This window comes from Nymphaea colorata, chromosome 13 (genome assembly GCF_008831285.2).
Source record: "Nymphaea colorata isolate Beijing-Zhang1983 chromosome 13, ASM883128v2, whole genome shotgun sequence".
Taxonomy (NCBI): domain Eukaryota; kingdom Viridiplantae; phylum Streptophyta; class Magnoliopsida; order Nymphaeales; family Nymphaeaceae; genus Nymphaea; species Nymphaea colorata.
The window spans coordinates 2,485,793-2,504,211 of NC_045150.1; the positions used below are offsets into that span (position 1 = coordinate 2,485,793).

The 18,419-nt window shown below is 36.1% G+C and overlaps 1 protein-coding gene across 1 annotated transcript; it reads left to right on the forward strand.

Moving 5' to 3' along the window:
- The first annotated feature begins 4,922 nt into the window (after positions 1 to 4,922).
- LOC116266627 (carboxyvinyl-carboxyphosphonate phosphorylmutase, chloroplastic-like) lies at positions 4,923 to 8,430 on the forward strand. The gene is made up of 7 exons (XM_031647921.2): positions 4,923 to 5,301; positions 5,429 to 5,502; positions 6,378 to 6,460; positions 6,619 to 6,643; positions 6,800 to 6,819; positions 7,110 to 7,265; positions 7,784 to 8,430. Exons 1-7 carry the CDS (start codon positions 4,964 to 4,966, stop codon positions 8,174 to 8,176), a joined length of 1,089 nt encoding a protein of 362 aa, XP_031503781.1. The 5' UTR covers positions 4,923 to 4,963; the 3' UTR covers positions 8,177 to 8,430.
- Positions 8,431 to 18,419: the final 9,989 nt, after the last annotated feature.

Here is an 18,419-nt window from a genome sequence, read left to right on the forward strand (position 1 = left end):
CAACATAGTGAGATATTGAAAACCCATGAACAGAATTGTTATAAGGTGGTATGTATTGATGTCTTTAACTGTTCATTAATCTTTTATTTTAATTTGTTAATTGCATGGATCAAAGAATGTGAACACATATTATGAGTAATAGCATCAACTATAAGTGTCTTTGTGACATTGCATGTTGAAGTTAAGAGAAAGGACACCCTACTACATTTTGGGGCTCCTTTAATATGGATATGTACTTAGCATAGTTATGCTTTAGAAGATCTTTTAAGGAGCATCAAGAATGAGATTCAATGGGAGTTCGAAACAACTGTCCTGACTCTAGTATTAGTTTAAAAGGAACGTACAATATCTTCTATGAAGGGAATTTATTGCAGTACTTTAGTAGGAAACTAATGACATGTTTATTGGTTATTTATGATAAAAAAAAAGCAGTGGCAAAAGCAACCCAGATTATCAGAAAGCGTCAGTTGAGCACCATGAAAACTTTCAAATGGTAGCTAAATCGATCAACTGTACCCAGGGGCGGAAGGAGGTGTGGGCACTGTGTGGGCAATTGGCCACACAGACCCACAAAAAACTCTGTTTTAATATAGGTAGCTCAGAGAAATTTCCCTCATTTATACATTGGTGCTCCTTAAAAATCTAAAATCCTCAGCCAAAATTTTTTGACTCTACCCCTGGTTAAACTACAAGGTGGCAACATCAGTTAAATAAATGATTGAGGAGGATTTATTTCAACAAAGTAAATTTAATAGAATCAAATGACGACTAACTAGCATTGGTTATGGGCAGGGGCAGAGGGAGGGGGGGCCCGCCCGGGCCATGGCCCGGGTGAGCCCAGGAATTTTTTTTTTTACATAGAAAAAATCAATTTTTTTTAGTTTGGCCCGACCAGTCGCTCATCGTCGCTCCTCTTGACCCGACCCTGGCCCGGCCCGCAAATCGTCTTGGCCTGACCCTAGAAAAAATCCTGGCTCCGCCCCTGGTTATGGGTATGGAGGTGTTGCATTTTAAATTATGCCCGTGAATCACAATCTGTTTCTTAATTAACTCAAAAATTGTTTACCAGTTTTATATATATATATATATATATATATATATATATATATATATAGAGAGAGAGAGAGAGAGAGAGAGTAACAATTGGCAGATATGTTATTGCTGGATTTCTTTTAAATACATAGTCTACATGTAACATCTTTTTCATGCATGCGTAGCTTAACTATTAAATAATGTAAGTGACGCTAAAAGAATATTAAATGCAATATAGGACATTGGCAAATCTAAATTGAAAATGTTTTTCTATTAAGTGGAATATATGACACTAGCATATCTAAATTGAAAAGGAAGTTCTCACATTGTATTGCATGTGGCGCACAGTTGTCACCTGCAGCTGGCTGAAACTTGTGGTAAAAGAAAATTATGAATTATTGTGGATACATCATGGTTTTATAACATGTTTCGATGGGCATAGCATAGCTGATCGAGTTGGTGGATCCGTAAAAGTACAATCATCAATTTGATTTCCATAAACACTACTTTTCTAAACTGAAAATAGTGACAAGTGCCACTCTCAAGTTGAAGGTAGTAATATAGGGACGGAGCAAAGTGGGGGCAGCAGGGGCCATGGCCCCCCTCAAATTTTCAAAGAAAAAAATCTACAGTTAATTTAAAAAAATTTCATATCACCAATACCAAATTTTTGAAAAATTATATTTCGGCCCTTGTCAAATTCTTGGAATCATAATTTGGCCCCAAATGAAAAAAATCCTAATTCCGACTTTGGAGTAACCGTAAGATCACCTAGATCTTGAAGCATCCCTACCTCCACCCCACTCACAGGTCTTATCTCACAACTTGAGTGCATGATTTATTTGCCTGAAACGGTTTCCCCCTAATGCAACAAAGTCCAAATCTGAAGCCAAGTGAAGTTCTAACTGCTGTATTAGCAAATTAAGAGGCATTTGGAAGCCGATCTGGTTGATCCCAATCCAATAACAATAGCTGAAAGCAGGTGGAATATCCTAACATGGGAGAGGTATTGTATCCAAATATAGATTTGAAAGCTATAGTTTCAAAATCCTCAATATTCATCAAAGTCACGAATCTCGACTCAAAAGAAGGGGTCGAACTTGGTGGCTGCAAAGCCAACCCCTTTTTCCCTACCTCCAGGATCCATGGCCACTTCGGGACATAGGTGGTCCTACGATACACCCTTCAACTCAAGTATCGTACATACCATCGTTTACAAGTGCACAACAATAACACCATGGAAATCAAACTGAGGATGCATTGTTAGTCAGACACTCAGGCCGAACAACGATGCTACGCCTTTTAGGACGAGAAGGGGTTGAGCCAGTGGCATAGCTACATGGTGGCTGGTGTGTGCAGTTGCCCACACCAGCCTTACAAAATTAGTTTAATATATATATTAATGTTTTTATATATTTGATTGTTATACATATAAGTACCATAAAAAAATTAAAGGAATTGATTGAGTGGCCTCACCAGAAAAAATTTCTGGCTCCGCTAGTGGGTTGAGCTTGATTTTCATGACTCAATAAGCTACAAGGATTAATTCAAATTCATCATGTAATTTGAACATCTTTGTTTCAAGCAAAAGATTTCATATATATCCTTATGCCAAACAAAGGATCCAAAATCTTGAAACAAAAGATCCCAAGAAACTAATTTACCTTGGATCTTAGATTCAAGATATAATCAAATTCCTCCCAGTGGACACTAATTGGTCTGCATTGACATCTAATATTAGACGTCCTATCTACCCTCGGCATCCATGTGCGTCCCACAAATCCTTTCGAAACATACATCTACCATTCAACCTCTGCTAGTCTACACATCGGCTGAAGGATCCGTATTCTAGAATAGACAAGCCATGTGAATGGTTTGGATTCAGGTTAGATCTAGCACCTATTAAATTCAACTTAATCGAACTTGGATTCAAACATGAATTCTAACTGCCTTAATTTCTAAAAACAAGACTCAGATCTAAGTGGCATAAGATTCGAGATTAATTTATACATAATCTAATCTGATCTCTAGCTGGATCCCAGTCAAACATCTGAGTCAGATCCAGATTTGGTTTTGGTTGTGAAACTGCATTTGGAATCCAATGTTGGTTCACCAAGATCTAGCCAAAGGATCATTTAGAGGGACAGCTTCCTTAATTTTTCCACGGCCAGGAGAAAACCCGCCGCTGACGGACAAACATGCACATACAAAACGGCCTTAGGGGGTGTTTGATTACCTCGGATCTACTTCCCTTCCATCCACTAGAAAGTAACTCTAGTTTAGTAGGGAAACCAAGTCTTCACGGGCACGAAAAAAAACGTCAGTAAAACCTCTGGTCTGCGTTTGATTCCCTCATATTTTGTCCAGATTAGAGTTTTTCCTTCAATTCCTGCCACGAGAGAGTGCGCCCAACTTGGACTTTCCAGGAAATGCAGGTCATGTTTGTTTGAACTTGTATTGTCCTGACAATTATGATAATGTTCACTAGTTCACACCTGATCCTGACTAGAGCCTCTGTGGGCAAATTTGGTCCAGAGAGACAAGCTGCTATATCAACATCACCTTTTTCCACAATATTCTGGAAGATCTTTAATATCATATGCCAATTATTTTGCACCCGATCATACTGGATAGCCTGAATAAAGGAAGACCCCTTGGTGAAATATTACACATTCATGAGCTCACCAATTCCTTGATTTCTATTTTCTTTTTCTAATTGGTCCCCGTGTCGTCGGGAAGAGATTAAGTGTCATTGTTTGATTGATGCCTTCCATGGAAGCAACAAATTAGAGTTCATGTTCCAATGGATGCCTGCATCTCTTGTGTGATTTACATTGTTGTTGTTTTTGTTGTAAATTTGTTGTTGTTTTTGTTGAAAATTCATGGCCGGAAAATCTCAAGTCTGATAAAAGCATAGATTAAAGATAGCCTTATAATGTAGTGGAGGTACATGAGGGCAGTCACACCAGCCCATTAAAAATTTCATTGAAAGAATTCAAAATTATATTGTGATGACATAAGATGCATACATCGGATTTGGGCTGGTAGATCGAGTGCCCTTTAGCAAAAAAATCCTGGCTCTGCCGCCGCCAGTCTTATAACAGATAAAATCTCCATGTTTGAGGTCTGAAGTATTCAAACATCCCCAAAAACTTCCTTATGCCAACCTAATATGCACATATACTCAAATACATAACAACAAACACACCTAATAATATGATCGGTAGCAGTTGGAAGGAGTTATAATTCTTGGGTAATCAGATCCAGATCCAGCCCGAATCACATCCGGGTCCACAACCCTTGACTGGTGGAGTATCCTGTGGTCCAGATCAGATCCAAAATCATCTAAACGTGTGAAACCAAGAGGATAATTTTAAAACACTAGTACTGTTTGTCCAGATCGGATCCAAATTGATCCAAACATGTCTGCCCAACTGGATAATTTTAAAACTGATATTCGTTCGTTGTTGGAGCCATTCACGGCAAATTGCGTCACTTATCAGCCATTACCAACAGCGTCTCCATATTTTTGTAATTATACTTAGCCCCCGGTTCCTTTTGTTTTTCGCATTTTGGTTCAACGTTCGCTACGAATGTTATGTCATACATTTCTTTATTACTAAGAAATAAAAAACAATCACCAGCACCGATATTTCTGGGAGCTAGAATCTAGATGCTATAACGGGTCAAATCTGACAATACCGGATCCAAATTGACACCGACCACGCGGTGGGGCCAGCGACACTCTGACTCACGTGGGTGGACCCCACTTTCAGATCTGCCGTGGTGGTAGACGCAGTGGGACCCACTCCTTGCCCTTGCCCCTCCCCTCGGCTTCTTTCTTTACTCTATATATACCGGTGCATGCAGACCGTCGTATACATCACCATTGCCTGAACGAGCGGAGGAAAAGAGAGAGAGAGAGAGAGAGATGGCCGGAATTCTCACATTGGGTGCCGCTCTGCGCTCGAAGGCCGGCAGAAGCGGCGCCGGACTGCTCGCGGGGCGTGCAGCAGTTATCTCCGCGGCCATCGGAAGCGAGAACGCTTTCGGCCGGCGGAGCTTCTGCTCGAACTCCTCCGACTCTCCGGCAGGAAGGTCGACCAGAATCCAGCAGATAATCGAGAAGGAGGGCGTCGCCTTGCTGCCGGGGTGCTACGATGCGCTGTCGGCTGCCATCGTTCAGAAGGTCGGCTTCAGCGCCGGCTTCATCTCCGGCTACTCCGTCTCCGCCGCCCGGCTCGGCAAGCCAGACATCGGCCTAATGACGTAACTAACTCCTTACCCGCCACTCTAAGCGTGTCCTTATCGGAAGCTCCCCACTTTTCTTTCCTTCTGATGCCATCTCTGTCGTAATATAATATGTACTTTGAACTGATCACTTTCTCGGGTTCAGGCCACCGGAGATGGCGGAAGCCGCTCGGACCATTTGCTCCACCGTCCGTGACATCCCCTTTATTGCAGACGCTGGTAAGCATCTTCACCACCTTGTCTAAGCCAAAAACGGGTCACAATTAACTAATTAATGAATTGGTGAGGGAGGTTCTGTATATTCTTGTCCGAACATATGTTCTGGCCCCCAAAATGAGAGAGGTGGAGTGCCGAACATATAAGCTGATCTCAGGATTCGTTTATTACCGACAATTTAGTTTCAGCTTAAAACTTGAAAAAGAATAAAGTTAAATCATTCATTTAAATTTTAGAAACAATCGAATTAACATGCCTTTGTTCTAAGGTCTAAGACTGCATTAGCGCGTTTATCCGATAACTAAAAATTAAAAATATGATTACAAAATGAATATCAAATAAGTATTACAATAGTTTATATGCAACAATAGTTTGTGGTATTTTTTTTCAATAATTTTGGTAATTTTGATGGGCAGGTTTTTAATTTTTAAACAAAAGTAACGTCAGACACATGACAGCATAGAATTAGGACATGATCCCTTTTTTTCATCTAAAATCCTATTTTTTCATGATCAAAGGTTGTATAATATCAATAATTAGTACATGAACAGCGCACCTCATACACACACACAGAGTTCCCGTTGCTCCTCGAGATTCATATGGTCGACAAGGTGCCAAGAGACTTTCTGGACCCACCAGATTCCGACGTGCATCAAGAATTCATTACGATAGTGTTATTCCTGTGTCCTCTCTCTCTCTCTCTCTCTCTCTCTCTCTCTCTCTCTCTCTCTCTCTCTCTATATATATATATATATATATATATATATATATATATATATATATATACACACACACACACACACACACACATTTATTTATTTATTTCAATTCAACTCATACTTGAAACCTTTTTTCTATTTTTCTTACAATATCTCAAGACACTGGTGGAGGTAATTCTCTCAATGTGCAAAGGACTGTCAAGGATTTGATTGCAGCAGGTGCCGCCGGCTGCTTCCTTGAGGTTGGTCTCTTCCAAATTTAAGTTCTGCATTTTTTTAGCTAGTATTGGCGCAAAAGCAATTCTAAAAGTTCTGCTTTTTTGTTTCCTGAAAATGTGATTATGGTTTTAGTCTGTTTAACTCGAGGAACTCTTGACTGACATTTTTTATTTATTTTCAGGATCAAGCATGGCCAAAGAAATGTGGTAAAAAATCTTCTTCTTCCCAATCTCTCATACTTAATTCTTGCTTTATTTGTGACATTAATTTATTTCAGAGCATGACATGCTGTTTTTAGTTGAGTTTTAAGAAGAATCTAATGGTAATTCTCTTTATTGATCACTGCAAATGGGAATTGGAAGGCCATATGCGAGGCAAACAGGTTAGTTTGCTCATGATCACTTTTCACAGTATGCAATATGTTGTTTTCTTTTTTCTTTTTTTCTTTTTTTTTTGTGAATTGTTTCATTGTCCTTAAACAATTCTGAAGGGAAAATCCCTTTTATTTTCTTTTGAAGTTTTTTCTTAAACAATATGATGCGCATCTGAGCACATCGTAACTTGTTTGCCTTATAAGAATTATAATGAGTCACAATGAATTTTATGATTCCAGAAGCTACATATATATATGTTTCTCTTCACATTTAATTTTGCTTTCCCCATATTTTTAAGGTTATACCTGCAGAGGAGCATGCTTCAAAGATTGCTGCAGCAAGAGATGCAATAGCAGACTCAGATTTCTTCCTTATTGCCCGAACCGATGCAAGGGCAATATCAGAGAAATATGGTTTATCAGAAGCCATATCAAGGGCCAACCTTTATATGGAGGTACTTCCTGATGAAATTATGTATATAGTTGGATAACATGCAATCACATTTTTTTATTAATCTTTGTACTCCGCAGAGAGAACTCTACATATTATATCTTGTAGTTAACTGTCTAAATTACAACTAGTCAAATATATATATATATATATATATTAAGATGAATTGGGATCATCGAACCAAGGTCCAAGCTTAGTGTGAAGGTGGGTTCAGGTATTAGAGTCAGTTAAACACTTGAACCTGGGGTCCCATTGCAAGGGCACATTTGGCTTAAAAAAGTGGATCGTAATACCCAAAAGTTTAGTCGTTATTTAATATCATTGAAGAATTTATAAAGGAAATTGTTAAGTGATTGATTGTCTTAATCTATAGTTTTTTTTGTTGGAATTTAAATTGATAATTGAAACTATTAGGGAACAGGTTGAGATCCATCAGACAATGGGTGCGGGTCAGGTCATTTCATTTTTCCTATTCTATCACTTAGGTTTAAATTAACATAATTAATGTTTTAACTTGAACAGGCTGGAGCTGATGCTTGCTTTGTTGATGCACCAAGGAGCGACGATGAGCTTAGAGAAATCGCTCGTCGAACCAATGGTTTTAGGGTTGTTAACATGATTGAAGGAGGTGTTACTCCATTGCATACACAAGAGGAGTTAAAAGAGATGGGCTTCCATATCATCTTGCACTCAACCACTACACTTTACACAACAGCCCGTGCTTTGATGGACATGCTGCAAAAGATGAAGGAGTCAGGATCAAGCAAAGACCATCTTGACAAGTTGGCTAGCTTTGCGGAATTCAATCGGTTGATCAATTTAGAGTCCTACTTTGAAAAAGAAGCTCACTTCGCCGAGTACAAGAATGCGCTTGAAGCTCAGCACCAATTGAAGGCCAGTAGCGGAGCATTCTAGATTTGGAACATATATAAGTGGATGCAACTTGTTGAAGTTTTGGTCCTATCATGGTCTTTCTTTTAGTGTTCTATGAGTCGCTAGCATAACATGTTATTGTTCCTGTATTATGTTTTTCTAGAAATTGGTCACAAGAGTGTGTGGACCTACCAAAAAAGCCAAATCTAGTGCAGCTTAGTAGGTCCTTATGGCTTTCTTGATAGTTTGGAAAGTTTGTTATGTAATGGATTATCAATGTGATTAATTATGAAAGACCCTTCGACTAAAAAATGGAGATGTTTAAATTAAATGCGTCAAACTTCATTAAAACTGAAAACACAATTGAAAAGTTTATTGACTTTGTGTTTTGTAGTTTATTAGATGATAACATCAAAACAACGTTCTATGAAGCTTTTTAATTTATAGTATTAATATTCCATTGAGGCATTTAATAAATATGTCTAAATTTACAAGAGGGTGGACACCTCCAGGAGGCCAAAGGCCCTCCCCTTTTCCCCTACCTCTGAGTTCAGGGCTGCATTGAACCTAGGTGGAGACTAGTACACCCATCAACTGAAATGTTATGCATCTACTGTTTACAGTTCATAAGAGTAGCACCTAAGAGAATCAAACTAATGATCAGACTTTCACCAGCCTACCAGTCTAACCAACTATGTTATGCCCCATTTTCACTTTTAATGCAAAGTTTAAAATGTACTATTATCCTTCAAGGTGCAAAAACATAAACATTCATGGTGGGTGTTACACATTCACTAATATATATCCATCTTAAGTCAATTTTGGCCCTAAAGAACTATACATCTCTTTAAAAATTGCATGATATGTATTCACTGTAACAACACTACGAAAAACCTAAGAACTACCGACGTTTTGTTCTTTATTGATAAAGGGAGTGTCAATAAAAATCATCACCGATACACTAGACAGAAGCGTCGGTGAAAGGTATCACCGGTGCGTAGGTAAACATTGACTATTACCGATGAACACTCACGTCAGTAATAATATATTATTTTTGACATTTTAGTACCAGCCGGTAAAACTCTACCAACAGCGAGACTGGCCGTCGATAAAATTTTTACCAACAAATAATCGAACGTTGGTAAAACTTTAACCAACGTTTGGCCTAATGTCGCTATTACTCATTATCAATACAAATTTATGCATTAATGAAAGTCTTTCAATTCTTGTATCCAATTGTGACATAATTTTGTAGAAAAAATCGAAAATACATATATAACTAGGGCTATTCATGAGCGGGTTCGAGCCGAGTTGAGCCATCTGGAACTTGGCTCGAGTGTCTTGAAAGAAACTCAAACTCATCGTGAGCTCGAAACAAGTTCGATTTCATTAGCTCGAGCTTGACTCGGCTCAGGTTCTTAAAATTCAAACTTGGCTCGATTAAGCTCAAGCTAAAGATTGGCTTGAGCCGAACCAAGCATTCCATTAAAAAATAAATAAATAAAGAGGAAGCATATAGATTTGAACATGGAACCTCCCACATGCCAATCACATGCTCACCCATTTGAGCATCTACTTTTTTTGATAATTTTATAATACATATTTTATATATTTTTTTCTCGATCTTAATGAGATCAACCGAGCCAAGGCCATTTAACTTGAGCTTGACTCATTTTGGTTGTCGAGTTCATTTCTTAACTCGAAATCAACTATTTAATAAACGAATCAAGTTTATCGAGCGAGAGACGAACTCAAGTTAGCTCGACTTGTTGAACAATGCTATATACAACATGCTTGCTTATATTTTCCATCTATCAAATGAAACATACAAAACAATTACATGTTTATGAACCAAACGTATAGGTATAACAGATGTTCAAACTTTATTACAATACAACCAATTCGCTATAGTTAAATGTTACAAAACCTTTTTTTAACAAAATGATAATATGAACCACTTCTGCTACCATGGTAAACTTCATCGCTGAGGTGAAAATCCTACAAAGTTTGGTAGTGTCAGCATGTCTACAATCAACATTAAAAAAAAAAAAAAAACATGTTAGTTCTATTTGAAATGAAGTTTAACAAATATAACACAACAAATGAACTGTTACGAAACAGAGGTTCCTATCACCAAGTTATTGTGCCATAATAACTTGACCCTAAAATTGAAGAAACTAATACTCAAACGAAGAAACTTTATTCTTCAATAATGCATTTTCTTCTTGCAGAGTATGCATTTCGCTCAATTTAGAAGATGAACTGAACTAAGAAGGACTAACACTAAGCCCCATCATTCGTACTCTACAATGTCTCTCTTGTCTCATCACCTTATAGTAAGCATCATTACTTTTTGGAGTATCTTGCGTCTTTTGAGGCACCGTTTGGAGTTTCTCTTTTAGTTGATCATACAACATATATCATGAAAAAGATAATTATTTGAGTATATGCATAACATATATGTTGATGAGATAGAAGAATGTAATCGTTCGAATAAGACTTAGAATCCTAGTAGCAATGAATAGCTCAACACGTGATGGTTGCTTAGAACTTTCTCTAAATTATATATTGCAATTAAGACAATATGTCAGTTAATATGTGCAGTCATATAATACATGAAAGACAATAAATGTGCCTCTTTTTTTGTCTAACATGCAAAACTTTGTGTGCTAGTCGTATGTAAGTATTTCTATTTTGCACGCACATGTGCATTTTTTTTCACTGAGTTCCTGAAACACAAAAACAAATTAATATAAGAAATACTTATTAAGGATTTATGTGCAATGGTGTCTTTATATGGCAAACACATTACATAGGAATGTGATATACATTCCTTCGACTTATCTTTAGCAAGATAATTAGTAATGGACTCCCTATGATTTTGTGGAATATTGTACGTGCTTATGAGTTTTGCTATTTTGGCATCAGTTTGAGGACCTACAAATTGTTTTAATAATTTCCTACACTCAAGCTTCCAATACATGTACAGTCATGCATATTCATGCATAACCCACTTGTATAGCTGCGCTCTTTCTGCTTCTAGGCATTCATATTTGTCTTGTTTCCATATACTAAGGTAGATGTCAATATAAATATTTCAACATAAACAATGTATAGTGGATGTCAGTATAATACTTCAACATAAACAATGTATAGTGTAATACTTCAACGTACCTATATATGTGACCATAGATCTGTCTTGAATGATGTTGGAAGCTCTGAAAAAATTATGATATAACAATGATGTGGCAACATAATCGCGCGCAAGTATACCGATGTATGTTGTCAAATATTATGTCTCTCTTTCAATAGGTTGGCCTATTGGGTTCACCTTAATCTTGTGCTTTGAGCCATTTCTTAAGTTTGCGGTTGCCAAAGCTCAAGTAATGTCACGTGTATTCTTACTTAAAGAGCCTACAAGAACATCAATTAAAGTTTTTACATATGAATCACAATGTAGGTGATAGACTAATGAACTATAAATTATTTCATATTTATTACTAGGAGGACCTGCATTAGTTGTGTGCTCTTCACTACCTATATTTTTCCTTTCCATGCTCTCATATTCTTCCTCCGTATGTGAGTCAGTCTCATGTCAAATGAATGGCATGTCTTCTCTTATATGTACTCTTCATTTGTACCACACAGACATTACATCTGTTTCAAAACAACTTATAAAATAGAACAAGAAAGAACGGATTCATAAAATCATTGTCTACAATCAAAGTCATAAAAGATAGAACCATACCAATTATTAACCAATATTGCATGTTTGTCATTCCTAACCCAACAGATATCATCATCATCATTGTCAGTTGACTATGTAATGAGTTTTGTTCATCTACATCACATTCTGACATATGTCTCAATATGTCGTATAAGTCTTTTGGTCTTGTTTTAATGACATCATATCAATTATTGTCTATTGGATCCTTTACATAAAAAACTTGTTGACATTGAGATGCTAAAATAAATTGTTCGTCCTTCATACATCTATAGTTGATGTTAACACATGTGAACCCAAATTCATCAACTTTAATGTCCTGCTGATGTGCAGTCAAGACATGATAACATTTGCATTTGAATTTTTTAACAATACTTCAGTCTCTCGTAGCAACTGACCTTCATTATATCAATGATATATCTATAGTATTCAACTTCACCAACGTTAAGAGTATATGCATTAATAAGAACTCCACTATTCTGGTATTTCACATATGCATCTTTCTCCCTTGTATGAAATTTGAGTTTATTAGAGACCATTCGACACATTGAAAGATAGAATTGAAAAAAAAAATCTAGAAATTTATTTCAATAATGGAGAAATGGAAACAAAATCCTCATTTCCAAAACTCTTTTTTGTTTGCTGGACAAAAAATTATAGTTTTGGAAACAAATTTCTTCGTTTTGATGCAGAAAGTGATGAAAATCAGAATCGGTAGAAAAGAAACCATGTTCTTTGTTATCTTCTCTCCATTGTTCTCTCATCATCATCGTGGAACTAGTGAAACCTGACTGATGATCGGCAACTAGCAACTGGCGATCAACATCCAATGATCAGCGACTGATGACCAATGACAAGCGGCTGACAACGGATGATTGGCGAGAAACCTAGAGGAGGATGAAAATGTATAGATGAGATGATTTTCTCGTTTTGTATCATTTCTGTTTTTGGATTTCTTTTACATTGGAAAACCGACAACAAGCAGTCGGTGACTGATGACATGCAGCTGCCGATGGGCGCGAGAAAATTCTTCAGTGGTGGAGGATGAAAACTCAAATGACCGGTGTGGTGGGTCTTCTCATTTTGTTTCATTTCTCTTTTTTTTTTGTAACACCAAAAAACCAATGACAAGCAGCCGGTGACGAACGATTGGTGAGTAATGCTAAAATCTGCGTTCGCAAGAAAACAGTGACCAACTTCGCCCCACCAGGTTCGTCTCCACGATCACAACCCACATTGTGGTTGAAGACGAGGATGGGGTGGATGTGGTGCAAGCAAGGCCTCTTACACCTCGCCCCAATGGTCATTTCTTGGGTTCCGAAAATTTTTTTCCGCCCCTTGTGGTGGGACAAGATTTTCGGGAACAAGTTTCCAAAAATTAGCTCAACAACAAGTTTTTTCATCCTATGTTTGATGAGTTGGAAAAAATTTTAAAAATTTGAATCTTGTTTCCATTGCTAGAGGATATTTCCTACCCATAAAACGTGCCCTTAGATATGAACTCTTTATATATAAATGCATTCTTGTATGAAAATTGAGACAACCAAACAATATTTTCTAGTAGATTTTGACTTTCTTGATCACGTTTTTTCTAATATGTAAGTGTGTGTGTGTGTGTGTGTGTATCATATATATTGCAAATATAAATATAAATAGGTACAAGCATATGTATGAACCATGCATGTTTTTCAAACTAATATGAGAACTTTATTTTGTAGAGATGTTGTACGGCATTGGGATTTGTCACACATTGTTTGGTAATCAACCTCAAGTGTTGCCTATAACACAAAAAATGGATGTAATAAGGTCATAATATATTGTATGAACATTCAAATGTGAAGTTCAAAATATTCTTACATAGTATATGGCAAAACAGCCTTGTGATTAAATAATATGTATGTGTGTACTTGCTGGTGAGCTACTGCGTCCATGGTTACTAATTCTAATATGCCCCACCTTCTCCACACTGGATTCATCTTATGGATTAACGTCAATGTCTTTGGCATTCCTTTCAGATTTTTTTTTTATTGTATACCTCGACAATATGTTGAACAAAATGTTGCATATTTATCTGCTAAATATCTCATTACAATTTACCTTTCCAGTTGACTTTTATTGTGTACATACTTTTTCAACTTAAATAAGTACCTGATACAAACATAAAGTAATAGTGTGAAGACATGTATGTTCATTGACAACTTCTTTCAGGAAAAAGTTAAAACATAAACTTGCCTTTCAATAAGATACATCCACCTGTACTGCACTGGTCCACCCAATCGAACTTCATTTGCTAAATGAATTGTCAAATGCACCATCACATCGAAAAAAGTTGGTGGTAATATTATATATAATTGACAAAGTATTATGCTAATTTTTTGTTCTAAGTCTTCTAAATCAGCATCTGTTATGGTCTTCATACAAAATTTTCTGAAAAGCTCACAGTATTTTATCAAGACGTGACTAACCTTCTTGGGTAGAGATATTCTCAAAGCCAAAGGCAGAAATTGTTGTAGGAGTATGTGACAATCATGAATCTTCAAATTGAAGATCTTGTGTCCCTTCATAACAACTTTGCACGATATGTTGCTTGAATAACTATATGGAAATGTTAAATTATTCAACACATTACAAAATATATCTTTCTCATTCTTGTTCATGTTGTAAGATGCTTGAGGAAGTACCCACCTATCGGAACTTGGCTGTTGTCGTGCATAAATGACTCTCGTATGTTCATTTCCTTCAAGTCCATTCTACCATTCAAATGGATATGATGTTGTCACAAGCATTCTTTTCTATATGCATAACATTTAAATTGTGACGTAGTATGTTCCCAAAATGGCAAAGTGAAGAATATACTTTTCCTTTCAATTATATATGAGTCCTTCTTCCATGTCTAATTTAACATCATATCGTGCAACAATTCTGACCCTACAATCATGTGCCGGGGAGCTGGTCTTAATTCCACTATACTATCAAATATGTGTTTGTTTTTTCGATATTTATGACTCAATGTAAACCAATGACGTTCACTCATATAGCACATCTTTTTGCTATGCTTCAGTCTGGAACTACATGTATCTTTATAACAGATGGGACAAGCTAGCTTACCTTTTTATTCTAACCTGATATGTATACGTATATCGAAAAATCATGTATAGTCCACAAGAAATCTGCTTGCATTCAAAAATATTGTTGTCTATGAAAGTCATATACATGTACTCCTTCAGTCCATAACAAATTCAATTCATCGACCAATAGTTGTAGACATACGTCCATGTCATTTGTGTTTGGAACGGTTGATTTTGATATTATTAATGACAACAACATATATGGTTGCTTCATGCACATCTAAAGTGACAAATTATATATCACCAGCAAGACTTATGTTGTAGGTTGAACTTAAATTTTCAAATGAGTTGAATCCATCACTAGTCAATCCCAAGCATATATTCATTGCTTCAAATGCAAATGATGGGTGAATCTCATCAAAGTTCTTCCATGTTGCACCATCTGCTAGGTGCCTAACAAGTCTATCCTTTATACATTGGTCACTGTGTCATGTCATATGTTTTGCAACTGCAATCATTATGGACATTCTCTTCAATTGTATAGTAAAGAGAAAATATTGTAGTCTTCATTGATGTCTTTTGACGCTTACTAGCCTTTGTCCTCCTCTGTTCATCATCATTATCCTTCCTTTGCAAAGTACCACATTTATCACATGTATCTTTCGTTACCTCTTCATTCTTGAATAACATACAATTATTAAGACACATCAACTTTTTGGCAATCAAACTCCAACTCTCTGTTGATCTTCTTTGCCTTATAAACTAACTTCGACAGTTCTAACCCTATCAGAAATACATCCATTAACAACTCAAGCAACAAACTGAAGCTTTTGTCAATCCACCCAATAGACTTTTTATATGAAGCAATCGTATTAAAAAAGTCAACTTCGTAAATGTGTTGCATCTTGGATACAGTGCATGTTTAGTATCTTTAATTATCCTTTTATAATCTTCATCGATCTGACCATCTTCGGTACTATCTGTCTTCTGAAAAGATGATACTTCTTGTTGCACATGAAACACGTCTGATAGCAATCATTCAATGTTTTCTGCAACTGTTTTCGATGCATGTTCATGTGAATGTTTTCTCTCTCCCATGATATTTCCAACAAAGATACATACAAAGTCATTACATATGTTGTGATTGATGACATCTTTAGCAGCTTGAGTAAGGACATTATTGCATCTTACACAAGGATATCTTATTCGTCCATTCTCTATCGCATTATATGCAATAGCATAGTCAAAACTTGCTTCACACCAATTACAGATTTCAAACTCTCTTTCTTTTCCCTTCACACCAACTTTAATATGATCAATTCCTCATATTGTCTATGCTAAATTTTGAACATTTGGTTTCTAATTGATGCAAATGAATACTCAATGTGTAGCTTGTTATGCAATCTTTCAAATAAGTATCTAAGCTTGTTATTTGGATAATCTATCTAAACATGTTATTTTGAACAGCATGAAAAAATGTCATCTTTAATATATAGGCAACCTAAATATCATTTTATCCTTAATTAAAAGATTCATTGCACTATATGACAATGTAACATACTACACAATTCATAAATGACATAAGAATCCTAGTGGTTCAAGAAAAATATAACTTTTCACTTGTTTAAACAATTCGCCGAACACTTGGTACTGACTATAAAGGCTAGAGACCAAAAACATTCAAACATCCAAAAAAACATTCAAATGACAACCAATCAAAATAATATTCTACGAATAACTATATGTATACTTGAGTTAGATATGGTCTAAATTTGACGAAGAAATCCAGCCACAATGCACTGGAATCCAATGATGACAAAAGGTAGGCTAAAATTAGGGGTTTTGTGATTGTGTAGACATTTTATGCAATTAATATATCAAATAAAGGTTCTAAGGTCAACAAACATTCTTTCAAAATTTCACGATCTAATACTACTACAAAACAGCATGATCTCACCGAAAAAAATCAGATATATACTTTACAAGTATGTTTCAACTTCAAATCATATAAAATTAGAAAAAAAAAAGAGAGGAGATTGACAGACCAACCTTTTCGATCTTCAAGCAATCCAAAAACACAATGAAGATGAAGACCTCGCCAAAAATTCACCGATGAGAAAAAAAAGGGAATAGAAAAGAAAAGAGGGAAGAAGAAGGGTTTGGGCGGAGGGAAATAAGTCGAGGCAGTCTTTGTCGACACATAGAAAACATTAGTAATGTTAATATGGTAAACATTACCGACATCCAGGCCACGTCGGTGAAAAGGCAATATTCAGTGATGCAGAGAGGCTCACACGTTGATGATAATAAGTTTTTACAGAGGTGCATAGCTGGACGTCTCTAATAACCACCGTTCAAAAGTTTCATCGACGCGAAAACTGTAATGTATTGGTAAAGATAAACAGTTTTCTTTACTTTCACCAATGTCTTATGATGGAACATCGATAAATATTGAATTTCAATGATACAGTAGCTCCATGCGTCGGTGATATGTGATTTTAACTGACATCCAGTTGCGAACGTTGCTAAAATTGGTAATTACCGACATGTCTCTTCGAACATTTGGTAAAAGTTGACATTCACCGACATTATATTTTCTATGCGTCGGTAAAACCATCTTTTTTGTAGTATAAGTACATGTTGCATGTATATTTATCGTTACATACCAAGGCTTCTCTTCATATGTTGATAATTTTACACGTAATAGCAGTCTTATATTTATGAATTTGAGATAAATATGTATATTAGAGCTCAACACAACCTTGCATTTGAGTTGAAGCTATCAAGTTAAGACTGATTAGCATCTTCATTATTGTCAGACAATCAATTTTCAGTACGTCCCTATTGTTGGTATTCAAGCTTGAGAATTAAGATGCGTAGAAACATGTTCTCCAAGGAGGGGACTGTAGCTAGCATCTCAATATGATGGCCACATCAGATTGTTCCCATGTCTAAAATTTTAATGTTATTGATTGATATGTGCCTTATATTTGACATAGGAATAGTCCCATGTCTAATGTTGTGGCTAAAAGTACATCATAGGTGTTGCCTATCATGTCTAATTTTGGGATTCATGACACCATTATTCTTGCACTACTGATAGTGTGACAATATATGGGATTCATGACACCATTATTCTTGCACTACTGATAGTGTGACAATATACCATAGTAGAATCCATTTTTTAAATTCACAATCCAAACCTAATCCAAATTTAACTTTGAGATTCACATTTGAGTGTGAGTACTGTGACTTTTTAATATGCAACTGAGAATTATGATATGTTGAAAACCAACTTTCAAACCATACATTGGATACATGATATCAATTTATTACTAGAATTCTAATCCGATCAATATTTATTTAAAATGGAATTTGAATCCAATCAGATGTCGTTCCTTAAGTCTGAACTTGTAGATGTTAAATCTTTTCTTCCATTTCCAAATTTCTTGAAGCAGATCAATTAGATATCCAATCTGGATCCAATTTGTCA